This window comes from Castor canadensis, chromosome 2 (assembly GCF_047511655.1).
Source record: "Castor canadensis chromosome 2, mCasCan1.hap1v2, whole genome shotgun sequence".
Taxonomy (NCBI): Eukaryota; Metazoa; Chordata; class Mammalia; order Rodentia; family Castoridae; genus Castor; species Castor canadensis.
Window position 1 is genome coordinate 192,418,143 of NC_133387.1, and position 17,171 is coordinate 192,435,313.

At 37.1% G+C, this 17,171-nt stretch overlaps 2 protein-coding genes and 1 long non-coding RNA gene across 9 annotated transcripts in view; 1 reads left to right on the plus strand and 2 right to left on the minus strand.

The window, feature by feature from the left end:
• LOC109690945 (serine-protein kinase ATM) overlaps positions 1-17,171 on the minus strand; it is a 340,952-nt gene that overhangs the window by 233,771 nt on the left and 90,010 nt on the right. The gene's annotated exons all lie outside the window — the stretch shown is intronic.
• The window catches only part of LOC109691034 (uncharacterized), an 83,063-nt gene that overhangs the window by 53,495 nt on the left and 12,397 nt on the right, over positions 1-17,171 (plus strand). For all 4 annotated transcript variants that reach the window (XR_012445625.1, XR_012445624.1, XR_012445626.1 and 1 more), the window contains 2 exons: positions 6,788-8,103; positions 9,612-9,871. This is a non-coding gene — a long non-coding RNA (uncharacterized lncRNA). The remainder of the gene's footprint in view (positions 1-6,787; positions 8,104-9,611; positions 9,872-17,171) is intronic.
• Positions 1-17,171, minus strand: part of Cul5 (cullin 5) — a 97,505-nt gene that overhangs the window by 35,744 nt on the left and 44,590 nt on the right. For all 4 annotated transcript variants that reach the window (XM_074066784.1, XM_074066786.1, XM_074066783.1 and 1 more), the window contains 4 exons: positions 13,891-14,067; positions 12,209-12,350; positions 9,139-9,284; positions 8,975-9,055 (listed from right to left, as the gene is read on the minus strand). In XM_074066784.1, the coding sequence (XP_073922885.1) occupies positions 8,975-9,055; positions 9,139-9,284; positions 12,209-12,350; positions 13,891-14,067 (546 nt within the window). The remainder of the gene's footprint in view (positions 1-8,974; positions 9,056-9,138; positions 9,285-12,208; positions 12,351-13,890; positions 14,068-17,171) is intronic.

The following is a 17,171-nucleotide window of genomic DNA, read 5'->3' on the forward strand; positions in this document are numbered from 1 at the left end:
TAAAGAAAGAATTGAACTAAAAATTACCTTAGGCTTCTCTATTTTAAGACTCTACTATCACCAGGCCCCCAACTATACAGGGACATCTGTAACCTATTCCAGAATTCATTCATTCTAAGTGTGGTAGGGTATTCTCAAAATTAATTTCTCTCAGCTTCTTTAGTTGGATCAGAATCCTTTTGCTACCACTGTAACTGGTGGCACTTGCTTTATTTCTAAACTGTGTAAGTAACCTTTCTTAAAATTATTATTATGTTCTGTTTTTGCGGTAGAAGGGATTAAACCTAGAACATTTAACATACTGAAATACTGAAGGTTAGCAAGTATTTATTTTAATAATTTATAACTTATGATCTAAGTTGCTTTTTCAGTTTTTTTTCTTCATTTTTCTTTTATTATTCATATGTGCATACAAGGCTTGGTTCATTTCTCCCCCCTGCCCCCACCCCCTCCCTTACCACCCACTCCTCCCCCTCCCCCCCACCCCCTCGATACCCGGCAGAAACTATTTTGCCCTTATCTCTAATTTTGTTGTAGAGAGAGTATAAGCAATAATAGGAAGGAACAAGGGTTTTGCCTGATTGAGATAAGGATAGCTATACAGGGCATTGACTCACATTGATTTCCTGTGCGTGGGTGTTACCTTCTAGGTTAATTCTTTTTGATCAACTTTTAAAGTCAGTTTTGCATAACAGTTTCTAGTATTAGAATTGGTAAGAACTTTTCTCCAAACCAGAGCCCTAACAGTAAAAGCTATCATGCCAGGCAGTGCTGCATGTTTAATACATCATATTTAATTTTGACAACATGAATAGTTATACTTCCTTTTCTAGGTATTATCCCATTTATAGTTAGCAAAACTGGGATACATATGTTGAGTAACTTGCCAAGGTGCAGCAAATGTAAAATAACAATAGTGGAATTCAAATCCTCACCGATTCCAAGGTGTGTGCCCCTAGCTACTGCTTCTCTGTCAGTGCTCTGGCCATTCTGAAGAGCCAAGACATGCACTGCCAACTACCTTTTCATTACCCCACTGTATAAGCAACTCATTTTAGTCAAGTATCACCATTAGGACAGAGGCCAAGTCCATCTTATCAACCAGTCCTAGAGCTACAGATGCAAAATACAATCTAACTCGATGCCCTCAGGAAAAACCAAAGTACATATAGGACTATCACCTAAAACTAGACAGCCATGACAAACTTTTTTTCTTCTTAGAGGGACAGGGATTTGAACTCAGGGCTTTGTGCTTAAAGCAGGTGCCCTACCACTTGGGCCACACCTCCAGTCCATTTTGGGCTGGTTATCTTGGAGATGGGGATCTCACAAACTACTTGCCCAAGCTGGCCTCAAACCTCTATCCTCCCAATCTCAGCCTCCCAAGTTGCTATGATTATAGGCATGAGTCACTGGTGTCTGGCCATGACAAATTTAAAAGTCATTTTTGTTTTAAATTTTTTCTTACTTTTCTTATGGTTTTGTCACTTTTTGCCATTAGTACACCTGTTCAACAGCAAAGCTCTCAAACCTCTTACCTTGTTCTCCTTATATTCTGCTGCTCACTTGCTATAGATCCACCCATAGGTGATAAAGCTTATCATTAGAATTGTGTGCAACACTGGATCTGAATAGAGCCTAAGAGGCTCTCCTGTTAGTAAAACAGTAACAATGGGGCTTTCAAACATTTGAAGTAATACTTACCTGTTCAACACTCTTGGACTACCTTTCTAGATTCTTTTGTGAAGTGCAAATAGCTAAAAAATACTGAATGGAGTTGTCCTCTGGATAAGTCAAGTATTTCTTTCTACACTGTACATACACACTAGCACTGAAGCCTGCATACACACATAGACAAAAGACAGATACACATTTGATCCAAGTTTGGGCACTCAACCCAAGCTGGGCCAATTAGAACTGCACTAATTAAAACCAGTGAGAGAAGACTTTTATCATCTGTCAGGTCAAAAACTGCAAAGCCAGGCTGGCAGCTTTCATGGTCCCAACTTCAACCAAACACCTATTAAGTGTAGGAGATAATGAACCTGATCAGCAGAAAAATATTATTGTGGGGTGCAGGGGGCCACTCCAGGGGTTCTTGTCTGCACTGGGCTTAGCAATAAGCTCAAGAGACATGGAGAGTGCACACCCAGGTAGATTTATTAGGAAAAGAAAAGGGTGCAGCTGGAACAGTGCAGTGGAGCCCGGAAACCGGTGGTTCCCTGCCAAGGCGAAGGCTGGGGCTTTTTATGGGCACTTTAACTCTAGGTTAGGGTAAGGGTTAGGTGGGTTCTTTCCATTGGCTGTGGATTCATGTATGCAGGCTCTCTTTGATAAGCTGGTCTGTTTGCCCCTTACTGGGGGGAAATCAGCCCCATGGCAGATTTATGAGACTATGTACAGTGCTCTCCATAGGGGATGGGATACTGACTCAGGCATCTGTCCTGTAGGTCCCCAGACCCAACATCTTGTTGAGGAGAAGAGACTGGGCCTGTTCTCAGTTACTCTAAGTTATATAGAACAGCATCTTTAAGGCTGTGCTTAGCCTTGATGTACTCCATTTTATAAGGCAATAGTTTTGACGTCAAGTACTCCATTTTAAGAAAAAGTGCCAAAATATAATCACTCTCCACCTTGTTTATACAAGTAAACAACTATACCATCTGCCAGCACACCATGAGAAATAAAGTGGTAATTTGCACCAATAAAAGATTACATCTGCACATATGTCTCATTGTATCAGAAACACTAGATACATGAACTTAGCAAGCACACCAGATGTAAACCCCCCTAACCTGTGACAATAAAAGCAGCATTGCCACCCCACCCCCACCCCAGCTCCTGCCAAGGCTGAGATATGGCAGACTTAATGACCCATCACATGGTCACTGGTAAGGAGCCTCAACAAGGAAAATTGCCAAAGTGAAGGACCTCCACCTCTGTGGTGGGACTTCAGTTAGAATGCAGTTTCTCCTGCCAGTGACACCATCCACAACAAACTTCACATTCAGAATGGCCTGTGACCTGGACCTGCACTTGACAACTCTTTGCCTTGAACTTGAACCTGAAACTCTTCATATCTGGTTCCCTACACAGAATTTCTCCCTGGAGACCTGTCCTTGCATCTGTATCAGCTCTCTGCCTATACCTCCAACATAGCCCTCTAAACTCTACTGCCTTTTTAACGCTTTCTTAGCATTCTATAACCTATATATGGTTATTGTGTAAAGTATAATATGTGATCTGAGAGTTATTAAAATTAGTAATTAAGATTAGAATTAAAGAACCTGTGATACCAATGGCTCAGGGCTATTGTTACTTGATCAGTAGTACTTGGTGAATTAACACCAAGGAATTTGACGTTGCTTATGACACCATGGAAGGTCATAAGCATGTTTTGTTTTTTTGGTGGTCCTGGAGTTTGAACTCAGGGCCTTGTACTTGCTAGACAGGTATTCTACCACTTGAGCCACACACCCACCCCTTTTTGCTTAAGCTATTTTTCAAACAGGGTCTCGTATTTATGCCTGAATTGCAATCCTCCTATTTACACTTCTCACACAGTGGAAGTAATAGGTGCATGCCACCATGCCCAGCTGCTGAGATGGGGTCTGACAGAGTAGAAGCAGAACGGGGCTCCAATGTAGGACAAAAGTAGAGTTGGGAAATAACACATTTTGTAAAAAACAATTATATATGCTCCTCACTCCTTCAAAGCCTTTACAGTAGCTCTTCCATCTGCCTACAATGGTTTTTCTCTCACATCTTTAGGAGGCTGGCTCCACATGATCAGGTCCTAGCTCCACTATCACTCCCTCAAAGCCCTTCCTGGCCATACCCACAGAATAGAAGCAATGAGAGGAGCACTATCACCAACTTACTATCTACAGCATTACTCTAGTTTATAAAGAATGACTTTTTACTTAGTTATTTACTTGCTTTTATCTATCTCCACTAGAGTATTTGCTCTATGAAAACACTGGCTCATGTTGTATTCCCTCTGTCTGTTGTATAGACAGACTAAATAAAAAATTTGCAGGGTCAATGAGTGCTCAATAAATACAGATCAGATTGTAAGCAGTCTAGCTTATGAAAAATCAAAATTTTATTATCATAAAATAGTTGCTATTTTTTTGAAATCAGTTAATTTATAAACTAATTTGGGTAGTAACTAATATCTTCATAAATCTGAGTCATAACACTTAAAAGGTGACTCTGTTCAGTTAAGTCTATTTCTGAATCTTTTGATAGTATTTAAATTTTTCCCCCTACTAGGTTTCACACAGTTGTTAAATTATTCTCAAACATTTTCTTTTTTTTTTAGGGGGGTATGTTTGAATGCAGGGCCTCATGCTTGCTAGGCAGGCACTCTTACCACCTGAGCCACTCCACCAGCCCTCCTTTGTGACGGTTCCCCTCTTTCCCCAGGAGATAGAGTCTCCACTATTTTCCTGGAACCAGCTCTGAACTGTGATCCCCCTAATCTCTGCCTCCTGAATAGCTAGGATTGCAGATGGGAGCAACCTGCACCGGGCTTTTACTTTTCTTTGTTGTTATTATGAATGAGGTTCTTCCCAGCTATTGATTTTTTATGTTAATTTTATATCCTGTGATTTTACTGAATTATTGTTTGAATGAGTTTTATTATTGATTGTATGGGGTTTTCTATATATACTACTATATCATCTCCAAACTAAGACAGTTTACTTCACTCACCCATACTTAGGCTCATATTGACTGGCTAGTATCTCAAATGTAATGTTAAACAGTAGTAGAAATAGTGGGCATCCTTGCCTTATTCATGATTTTTGTGGAAATATATCCAATGTTTTTCCATAAAATAAGACTAAGATACAGTAGACCATTGTTATTAGCCAGTATATGGTTCCAAGGAGACTGTTGTTGAGAAAAAACTGTATGTTCAGGATGCCTAGAGTTCAATACTGTACTGCAGACATTTGATTCATTTTCCCACAATGCCACCCAACTTGAGCTGAAGACATGCTGCCGTTCAACAAATCTAAAATTCACTTTATCACTTCAATTAAACACATTTTGTGACCTTTTTGTCTTGGAAAAATTACCATAACTTTTGCCTTGCTTTTTTGGGAGACATACTTTCACAAAACGAAAGGGGCAGGACCCCACTCAGCAGATCACACAATGATTTAAACACAACTTGTGATAGCGCAAAACTGACTGAGAGCTTCTCCACATCAACTGAGCTGTGTAATGTGCACATGGGGGTTTGAACTCAGGGCTTTGCACTTGTTAGGCAGACACTCTACTGTCTGAGCCATACCTTCAGCCCTGAAATTTCTTTGAATTTAAAAATATTTACTTATTTGACCACCGGTGTTTAAAACCACATGTAATAAATTCGTGAATCAAGCAGGCTTACTACACATATATTCCTAATAATTCTTGTCTCTTTTAGACAGAACCTTACTATGTTGCCCAGGCTAGCTACAAAATCCTGGGCTCAAGCAATCCTTCTGTTTCAGCCTTCTGAGTAGCTGGGACTTTCGGCATGCACCACCAAACCCAACTATATTCCTTGTAGAAGAAAAATAACTGGATCTTTCTTAACATCATAAATTTATACATCATTACAAAAATCAACATCATGCTTACTGGTGATAACTTAGAATCACTTTCTTCAAGGACAGGAAGAAGATAAAGATCTCTAAAAATTACTAATAGTTTTCTAGAATTAAATGCCAATAAATTTAGTTTACTTAGGAAATAGGGGACGTTACTATTAGAAAGGAAGCAGCAAGCATCACCACTTGCGGATGTAATGAGATGCTTGGAATACCCAAAAGAACAAAAAAGCTCTTAAAAACAATCAGTAAACTGTTAAATACTACATGAACTCTGCTTGAAATGTACACTTTTATTAGGACTTTATTAGGCCTGGCCTCAAAACTGGGTACTGTCTAGGTGAGATCTGCTATATTATACAGAACATAGATCCAAAAACTTATTTTAGTTTTTCAAAATCAGGTTTAGAAGACTAGCTTATACTAATACTTCAAAAGGAGGTAACTGATAAAACAAAATTTGCCTAATGTTCCAAGAAAAAGATAAATGCTAAAAATGTAAATACTTTAATCTTAAACTTCGTGTGCATTATTACGTAGCCTCATCTGAAAAGAATACATGAATAAAACATATTACTGCTATTTTATAATTATCTTCCTTTAGTAAGCATAGCCTAATAGGCAAGTGTAGACTGAAACTAGTATCAATGAAGCATTAAGATATAGCAGGACGCACTCTGAGTTAATACCTATAAGAGAGTTGAGTTTTTGGTGGGACTGGGGTTTGAACTCAGGCCCTTGTGTTTCCCAGCAGGTGCTCTACAACTTGAGCCACTTTTAGCAACCCCTCTCCTTTTTTTGAAACAGAATCTTGCTATGTAGCCGAGACTGGCCTCAAACTTGCAATTCTCCTGAGTCTTGGGACTACAGGTGTTAAGCCACCAAGCATTGCTTTCCAAGATAAAATTTTTAGGCAGTAAATATGTCCTGATAGTTTTTAATATAGAAAGTTACTATTTCTTACTGTTTAAATAATACTCCTTGTATTTTGTTCATATTAAATTAGTGTTCCTTCTCTCATACATACTTCATTTTGACATGATTTCTCTTTGAAAATATAGTAAAGAAACAAATATTAATAAGATGTATATAATATTATGGCCTTCTTAGCTCAAGGAGGTCTCTAATACAGTAATGTATTTGCATTAAATTTTAAGTTCCCAATGTTATCTTTAATCCTACAGATGCTGTCTCCTCTGCACCAAAGCTTACTGCACAAACCATGTAGTGGTTGCAAGTTAATATTAATCTATGTTGCTAAAAAGGTAAGAGAATTATAACCTTTGAAGAAAAAGATGACAAGCAACTTGAAGTAGACATACTGGAAGGCTTCTGAATAGCTGGTAATTCTTGTTTTGGTGATTTCATGTGTGTTTTCACTTTGTGACAATTCACCTATTGCATATATACTTACAACTTTTGTACTTTTCTGTATCTGTTACATATCAATCAAAATAGTTGATTTTTTAAAAAATAAGCAGAAAATTAAGACTAAATAAATCAAAGCACAGAAACAGACTTGTCACATCCCCTATAAATTACAATTTCTTTGGAGACATGACATATTACACTTGGGGAACCTCTGTTGTTACAACAAAAATTAATCTTTTCACTTTTGATGAGATGCTTATAAGTGAATTCATATCTTCTATATCAAGCTCTTTGTGTGTTTTAAAGCACAAAGGAAGACTTAATTATCCTATGCAAACTGTATTATTTGTTATTTCTATCTTTCTCATTCTCATTTACTCTCTCTTGGTTGGACCTTTGTAAGATGAATATAAGTATTATACAAAAAGAAAAAATGTAAAAACTGAAGTAGAACGGAACAATTCAACCTTCTAAAATGGCAGTAACCTCTCCCAGAAATATCAATCTACTAAAAGAATTCAAGTCCCTCAAACTGAACTCATCCTTTTCCCTCACTAAAATCTCTCTGTTACAGCACAGAGCTCTGCTGAAATCTCAGAACACTATGGGCTTGGTTCTCTGCAGTATCTATCTGGTCCAATACCTGTGACACAATGTTCTACCTCTGGAATTCTTTCTACCCTTGTCTTTTCCATTCCCACTGCTATACATACTCTTATTCAATACTCAGTTCCTTGCTTGAATTGTTGCAAAAATCTTCTACCTCTTATTCCCAGCTCTTCTCATTCCAATTAATCTTCAGTATTACCAGATTAATCTTCCTGAATGACAACTTTGATCATGGCATATCTGTTTAAAAAATATTCAATGGCCCTACCTTCTAAATGAAGCCCAAGCCTGGCTTTAAATTTCTATGAAGAACTTCTATAAGCAAACACTAAAGTAGTCCCTGCCCTTCACCTTTCCCAATATCAAAATTACTGTTAACCACTAAAACTTTTTATACTGCAAATTATGAGCAAGCAACCAACCCCAAAGGAAAACAAGGGAAAAGACTCAACTCAGCATGATTTCTGAACAAAGAATAAGATATACATGACTGTTGTTAAGACAAAGAAGCCAAAACCAGGTAAGAGTTGTTTTGTTTTGTTTTTGAGGTACTAGGGGTTGAACTCAGGGCCTTGCACTTGCTACCAGTGGGACTCTATCACTTGAGACACTCCGCCAGCCCTTTTTGAACTAATAATTTTTGGGATAGGTTTTTACTTATGCCTGGGCTGTGATTCCATTTGTGCTTCCCCACATAGCTGGGATGACAGGTGTGTGCCACTAAGCCCTCAAACTTTTTCCAAAGCTGGCTTTGAACCGTGGTCCTCCTGATTGCTGCCTTCCAAATAACTAAAATTAAGAGGCTTGAATCACCACAGTGGGCCTGCATTTTTTTTTTCCTAAATCCTACCACAATTAAAAAATGTTTGGTTATAGGTGAACTGGAATGTCACACCTTTGAACATAAATTCAGTTCTGCTCCAAAGTCTGAAAGGAATTAGAGGATAGTGCTGTTATATTTGAGCAGATTCCAAAACTCTGCCCAACCATGATTCTTATTTTTCTTACTCAAGCACACTAAGATGAATTCTTCAGGTAAAAGAAAACACCTGGCACCACTATTATCTTTGATAGAAAAGATATACTTTAAATATGTATAAAACATAAGAGGATAGTAATTGAAAATTAAATATTATACACTGAGTATGTGTAGTCTAGAGCCAGTAGATTTCACTGTGCATGCAAGTTCTGAAGAACAATGTGTTCTGAGTGAGCTGCCTTTGGTGCTTTTGGTCACTAGGGAAGAGGGAAGAATATTATAACCAATTAGGTCACAGACTCAAGAAAGATAAATAAGGACACCAGTATCGTGTATGGGCCACGTATGGGCCATCCCTATGCCACATTACTTCAAATAGCCCATAAAAAGGAACAATTCAAAAATTACTTACTGCTTCAACAGAGTTACATTCTCGTCTTGTTTCTAGATAACGTAGTGCTCGTTTTTCTTCTTCTTTTAATTTGGCATCTGCCTGTCCAGAAGCAAAATAGCAATCATTTTAAGAATGTCAGGAAGAGTAGCTCAAGTTGCCAAATGTACTAAGTTCTGACTTACATATTTCATATAATTCTGTACACCATTTTGTTGTAAATATGAGGGTGCCTGTGTTCTATAAAATCTCTCTGTTGAATCCAAGTATGCCTTCTCAAAATTGTCCCTATAAATCTGAAGCTTATCCTCAGGATTAGAACAAAGGTTAACTGAAAAACAGAAAATAAAATTTCAATTATGATCTGAATCAGTATTTTCACTACAATAAATGAATATTAAGGAGTCATTATGTGTAAGATGAGGATGTTCACAAGAGTATATAACCATATAAGACAAAATTCTTCTCTATAAAAAGAAACTTAAAAAAGATCATGACACAAAACAGTAAAATAGGGCTGGAGTTGTATCATAAGTGGTACAGCATGTGACTAGCAAGCACATGACCCTGAGTTTAAATCCCAGTATGGTCAAAAGGAAAAAAATAACAAAACAGTTAAGTATCAAATACTATAATAAAATATTTTATTTTTGAACAGGAAAGAAACTAACTTATAAATCAATAATGAAGAAGCCATTCACAGAACAGACAGAATTGAAAATGAATCTTAAGGAATAAAGAAGATTTTACATAGAAAGAGATAAGTAGATATTCAGAAGCAGAAAAGCACAAAATATAATGACTAAGTTGTCTAAGTGGACTATAAAGTTAACAGAAGATGATGTAGAATGATAAATTAGGAATGGCTGTGGAGAGCCTCAAATCTCAAACCAAGTAGCCTGGTATACCATTAAACAGGTAAGTAGGAAAAAATTAAGAAAACAGTACTTAAAAATTAAATGTATGAATTAAGTGACAGCAATAGAACTGCTATAAGAAGACTATTTCAAAAGTCTAGGCTGCAAAATTTAAAAAGTTCTAAACTGATGGCAGATGAAATAAGGAATAAATTTAGGGACAATATTAATGAAAATTAAAGAACTGATCAAAGAAATATACAGCAATGGAGAAAAGCCAATTAAAAATAACTATAGGCCAAGTAATTCAACAAATACTTATTGAGAGTGATTTTGTGCCAGGCATTCTATGTTCAGTAAGGATACACTATCAATGAGGAGGCACAGGTACTATGAATCACTGAGAGGAACTAACCTAGTTGGCAATTAAGAAAGACCTCCATGGCTTTTAAAAAACTAAACACAGATCTGCCATATGATCCAGCAATCCCACTCCTAGGGATATACCCAAAGGAATGCAACTCAGGTTACTTTACAAAGGCACCTGAACACCCGTGTTTTTTGCAGCACTATTCACAATAGCCAAGCTATGGAAACAGCCAAGATGCCCCACCACTGACGAATGGATTAAGAAAATGTGGTATCTATACACAATGGAATTTTACTCAGCCATGAAGAAGAATGAAATTTTATCATTCGCAAGTAAATGGATGGAACTGGAGAACATCATCTTAAGCAAAATTAGCCAGGCTCAGAAAACCAAAAATCCTATGTTCTCCCTCATAGGCTGACTTTAGATCTAAAACAAATGCAGTAATATTCTTAGACATGGGTCACACGCTAAGGGGAGAACACATACAGGAGGAATAGGGAAAGGTAGGAAACCCAAAACTTGAAAGTGTTTGATGTGCCCACTGCAGAGGAGCTAATATAGTAATCTTAAAACAACAGAGGTCACTATGGGAAGGTGACCAGGAAGTAGTGAAGAGGTCTGGTAGAGATAAATCAATTTGGGTTGTAATACACTTGTGCATGGAAGCAATGCTAGGAATCTCTCTGTATAGCTATCATTACCTAACTAGCAAAACGCTATGTCTTTCTTATTATTGTTTAGGTCTTCTCTTCAACAAAATTGCAGAAAAGGGCAGAACAGGTTCTGCCTGGTAGGGGGGAAAGGGAGGAGGCGGGGGGCATGGGGAAGAAATGGTCCAAACAATGTATGTACATATGAATAAATGAATTAAAAAAAACATACTTGAATGGGGGGGTAAAGGAGAAAGGCAGAGGGGGTGAATTCAAATATGATATATTTGATACATTGTAAGAACTTTCATAAATGCTACAATGTACCCCTACCCAGCAGAACAATTAAAAAAAGAAAAAAGAACCTATTTGAAGCTCAAAAAAAAAAAAAAAAACAAAAGACCTCCATGAGGAAATGAACTATGAGAATGCATTAAAAGCTGGAGAGAGAAGCTGACTTAGTTTAAGTCAGCCAAAAAAATGTATCTGGCTAGACATACAAATGAGAAAACCACTGTCAGAAGATGAGAAGGGAGGAGAGAATGTATTCAGGGAAGTAACTTCTTGAAAAACATCAATAAAAAACCAGTTACGTTTTATGAGCTACAGATTCAAATTTCTAGTTCTCTAATTTAGGCTAGTAAAACTAAATTTCCTAGTTGAGAAATTAAAGATAAGGAGGACATTTGACCACATGAACTGCTGCAGGTTTATAATGTTGGTATTATCTATCTATTGTGCAGTACTGGGTTTGAACTCAGGGTCTCAGGCTTTTTAGGCTGATGCTCTACCACGTGAGCCCCTGCAGGTTTCTTTAAAGCAGAATTAATAACCATTTGCATACTCTGTTTTTTTCTTCAGTACTGAGGTTTAAACTCAGGGTTTGCTAGGTAGGCACTCTACCAGTTGAGTCATTCCACCAGCCCTTTTTTGGGTGGGTATTTTTTGAGATAGGGTCTAGCAAAGTATTTGCTCGGCCTGGCTTCGAACTGCGATCCTCCTGATCTTTGCCACCTTGTCCCACTTGTATATTCTTAAAAAAGCATTTGGCACACACACACAAAAAAGTAGATGTGCGTTTATATGCTAATAAACGTAACTCTAATAGAACTACAATTGATCTAGGCTATCCATAAAAAAGAAATTACAGCTCGGTGCCGGTGCCTCACGCTATAATTATAATCCTAGCTACTCAGGAGGCAGAGATCAGGAGGATCGTGGTTCAAAGCCAGCCAGGGCAAATAGTTCTCAAGACCCTATCTCAAGAATACCCCATCACAAAAAGGGCTGGCTGAGTGGCTCAAGGCAAAGGCCTTGAATTCAAACCCCAGTACCAAAAAAAAGGAAATTACAATTATAAAAGTTCAGAACGTACCATAGGATTCCCTTACTCCAATGACCAGCTGGGAATCAAAAGCTTCTCCTAATCTTTCTGCATGTACCAGCTTCATTGCACTATCTTGGAGTCTATTTTTTATATTTGAAAAAATTGACTCATTCCATGTGTCAAGCATGAGCTAGGAAAATAAGAAAATATAGCATTATTTTCAATTATTGATATAGCAAATACCACATACACACAAATTTTGGTTCAAACACTTTAAAAAATGAAATCAAATTTGTGTATCTAAATTCACTTGACTACTTTAGGGAAGTAGTATATTTAACATAATGGTAAAGAGCACATGTTTCAGAATCGGGAACAAGTGACTTTGAGTCCTAGCTCTGTTACTTATTTACCTTTCCAAAGTCAAAATAGTCAAAATAACAGTACATGTTTCCAGTGGCTGTTGTAAAAATTAAATATGATTAATACATGGAAAATGTTGCTTCTACAGTTCCAAATTAAATTTCGGAAATGTTGGTATGTTTAAAATATTTACTGATATAAACCTGTTTGTACTACTTAAATAATGCAGAATATTTGTTTGATACTGGACCTTAAAAGAATATGCAAATCTACCTTATACTTTATCCATCAAAATGACAGAAATGGGGCTGTGAGAGTGGCATAAACGGTAGCCTGCTGACTAGCAAGCGTGAGGCCTTGAACTCAAATCCCAGGACCACCAAACAAAAAAGAGAACAATGATAGAAATAATATGTACATGTTGGTGAGTACATGTTAGTGGTCCATATTAATAACAGCAGGAGCTAACAGTTTTATAATGTTCACTGTATACCTTATAATAACTCACTTAATCTTCACAATCTTGATGCTGGTGCTATAATTATCTCCTTTTTACATATGTGGAACAATAGGCACAAAGAGCAACACTGACTTTCCCACACTCTCACAGCTCAAATCGCAGACTCAAATTGTTTTTAATCATTAAGTGATACAAACAATAGGGAATGGCAAAAATCAAACAAATAAGAAAAACAAGAGGATAACTCATGGAACTGCAAATTAAATAGCATCTAAAAGTGTTTTTTACTTTTTTTTTTTTTTGGTACGCATTTCTCGTATTTCAGTTATTTCTAACACTCAGCATGAAAAAAGCTGAGTTTGCAACCCCTAGAATTAAGGAAAAGATTAACAAGGTGACAGCAAGTAATCACAAAATGCTAAGAAGGCAATCTAGCCAGGAGCTAATGGCTCACATCTGCAATCCTAGCTACTTAGGAGGCTAAGATCAGGAGGATAGAGGATAGAGGTTCAAGGCCAGCCTGAGCAAAAATAGTTAGAAAATACCATCTCCAAAATAACCAGAGCAAAATGGCCTGGAGATATAGATCAAGTGGTAGACCACCTGCTTTGTAAATATGAAACTTTGAATTTGAACCCCAGATCCACCAAAAAAAAAATATATTTTTGTTTAAAAAAAAATAGGTATGTTACTCTAAAAAATTATCCATTTAATAATGTCTAGAAAGATGAACGATAACTGAAGCTAAAAATGGATAAAAGAAAATTAATATTATTCAATAAAACCCAAAAAGAACTGAAAAAGAATTTACATGGGCTACAGAAAAACCACTTAAAGTTTAAATTATTTCAAAATGCCTTCAAATAACTTCTGAAGAATATTAGAAAAATGGGAAAAACTGACTTACCTTTCGAACAATACTATCTTCCATGTTTGATTTTTTATTGCTGTTCTGTTTGCCCATTAAAGTAATCTCTAGTTGACAAAAAGGCTTCGGTAAAATATCACATTGTGTAAAGAATTTTCGCCATTCAACAATATACGCCTTCAGCAAAGCTGTGTCATCTTGATGGCTTAGTACTCGCTGAAAAAAGAATGGTGCCAACTTGTAATAAATGTGGGTGCTTTGAAAAATAAGAGTAAGACATATTCATGCCACAATTGTTCAAACTGTATTATACCCAGGAGAAATTAAAATGTACGATACTGAAAATCTTGCACAGGAATGCTCATAGCAGCATTATTCAAAATAGAGAAAAAGTTAAACAACCTAAATTCCTATCAACTGATGAATGGATAAACAGTATGTGGTACAGCCCAACAAAGGAATAATATTTAGCCAGAAAAGGAGATGGCAAATACTGATGACAAACACAGACAAATCTTGAAAACATTATACCAAGTGAAAGAAACCAGTCATAAAAAACCCCGTTTTACAGGAAATGTCATGAATAGACAGATCCATGGAAGAAAAAAAATAGACTGTGGCTTAATGGAGGCAAGGGTATGGAAGGAAGGATAACAGAATGACTAACTGTTGATAGGTAGTGTTTCTTTTAAGGGTGAGAAGAGTATTCTATAATTAGTGGCTGATAGTTCTGCAACTTTATGAATATACTAAGCCTTAATAAAAGCATACATTTTAAGGAGTGAATATTATGGTGTGGAATTATATCACAATTTATTATTATTATTATTATTATTTGGGGGATCGTACTTATGGCCTCACACACTAAGCAATATATCTCAAAAAAAAAATTTTTTTTTTTTTTTGGTGGGGCAGGGGTTTGAATTCAGGGCTTTGCACTTGCAAAGCAGGCATTCTACTGCTTGAGCCATACCTGCAGTCCACTTTGCTCTTTTGAGATGGTATCTTACCAACTACTTGCCTGGGCTAGTCTAGCTAGGATTACAGGCTTAAGCCACCAGTGCCCAGCTTTTTCTTTTTAAAGAAAACGTGGAAAGGTGGTGAAGTTTATTTCCCCACTGGTGATGTTTGGGTTAGTCCCATGACTTGCTTTGACCAATACAATACTGCAGATGCCATATGAGATTTCTAAGCCTAGATCAGAAGAGGTCTTATACAAAAACCACATGATCATCTCAATAGATACAGAAAAAGCCTTCTACAAAATTCAACATCCTTTCATGAAAAAAGCTCTGATGAAACCAGGAAAAGAAGGAATGTCCCTCAACATAATAAAGGCTATATATGACAAACCTGTATCCAGCATCATACTAAATGGGAAAAACTGAAACAATTTTCTCTACAGTCAAGAATGAGTCAAGGGTGTCTACTCTTTCCACTCTTATTCAACATAGCCCTGGAATTCCTAACCAGAGTGGTAAGACAGGAATAAATAAAAGGAATACAAATTGGAAAGGAAGTAGTCAAACTATCCTATTTACAGATGACATCATCTGAAAAACTCCACCAAAAACCTCTTAGGACACCATAGACAGCTTCAGCAAGGCAGCAGGATATAAAAATGAATTTACAAAAATCAGCAGCCTTTCTATACACAGTGAATAGAGAAAGAATATAGGAAAATAATTGTTTACAATACCCTCAAAAAAACACCTAGGAATAAATTTAACAAAGGATGTAAATGACCTCTATAAGGAAAACTATAAGCCACCAAAGAATGAAAGCAGAAAATACTACAGAAGATGGAAAGCTCTCCCATGCTTATGGATTGGTAGACTCAATACTGTGAAAATGGCTATATTATCAAAAGCAATCTACATGTCCAATGTACTCCCCATCAAAATTCCAATGACATTCATCAAAGAAATTTAAAGCCCTAAAGTTCATTTGGAGGCACAAAAGACCATGAATAGCCAAGACAATATTGAGCAAAAAGTACTACAGTGGAATTATCGCAATACCCAACTTACCTCTACTACAGAGCCACAGCAATAAAAACAGCATGAACAGCACTGGAACAGAGCAGAAGACCCAGATATGACTCCATGCCGGTACAACAAAGATGCCAAAAACACACGATGGAGAAAAGACAGCCTCTCCAACAAATGCTGCTGGGAGAAGTGGATATCCACGGGCAGAAAACTGAAACTAGACCCCTGTCTTTCACCCTGTGCAAGTATCAACTGCAAGTGGGTTGAGCTAGTGCAGGAAAGAGCAGGGAACACTCTAGAATTAGCGGACACAGGCCACGGCTTCCTCAAAAGTTAGTCAAGTGGTTCAGCAACCGAGAGAAAGCATGGAATTACAAAGCTTCTGCACACAAACAAACGGCCTCTCAATGAAGAGGCCGCCCACAGAATGGAGAAACTCTCTGCCAGCTACACATCTGACAAGGGATTAACTACCAGAACATATAGGGAGCTCAAAAAACTAAACTCCCCAAAAATCAATGACCCAACGAAGAAATGGGCAAATGACCTGAACAGTGCTTTTTCAAAGAAGTCATCCAAATGGCTGAACAACACATGAAGAATGCTCACCATCCCTGGCCATAAAGGAAATGCTAATCAAAACCACACTAAGATTCCACCTCACTGCTGTTAGAATGGCTATCATCAAGAACACAAACAGTAACAAATGTTGGCGAGGATGTAGGGAAATAGGAACCTTCATACACTGCTGGCAAGAATGTAAATTAGAACAACCACTATGGAAAACAGTATGGAGGCTCCTCAAAAAACTAAAAATAGAACTGCCATACAATCCAGCAATTTCACTCCTAGGGATATACCTGAAGGAATGTAAGTCAGGTTATAATAAAGGCACCTGCACACCCATATTTATTGCAGTATTATTCACAATAGCTAAGTTATGGAAACAGCCAAGATGCCCCACTACTGATGAATGGATTAAGAAAATATTTATATACAATGGAACTTTATTCAGCCACAAAGAAGAATGAAATTTTGCTGTTTGCAGGTAAGTGGCTGGAACTGGAGAACATCATCTTAAGTGAAGTTAGCTGGGTTCAGAGGCCAAACGCACATGTCTTCTCTCATATGTGGAATATAAACCTAATGCAAATACAGCAATATTATGAAAAACGGGTCATGCTAAGGGAAGGTCACATATGAGAGGGGATAGTAAAAGAAGGAAGTTAAGACTATTGATGTACTCTCTATACAAGAATGAATTATAGGATTTTTAAACCTGCTGAAACCACCGTAAGAAGGGGACTAAGGTAGAAAAAAGAAAAATAG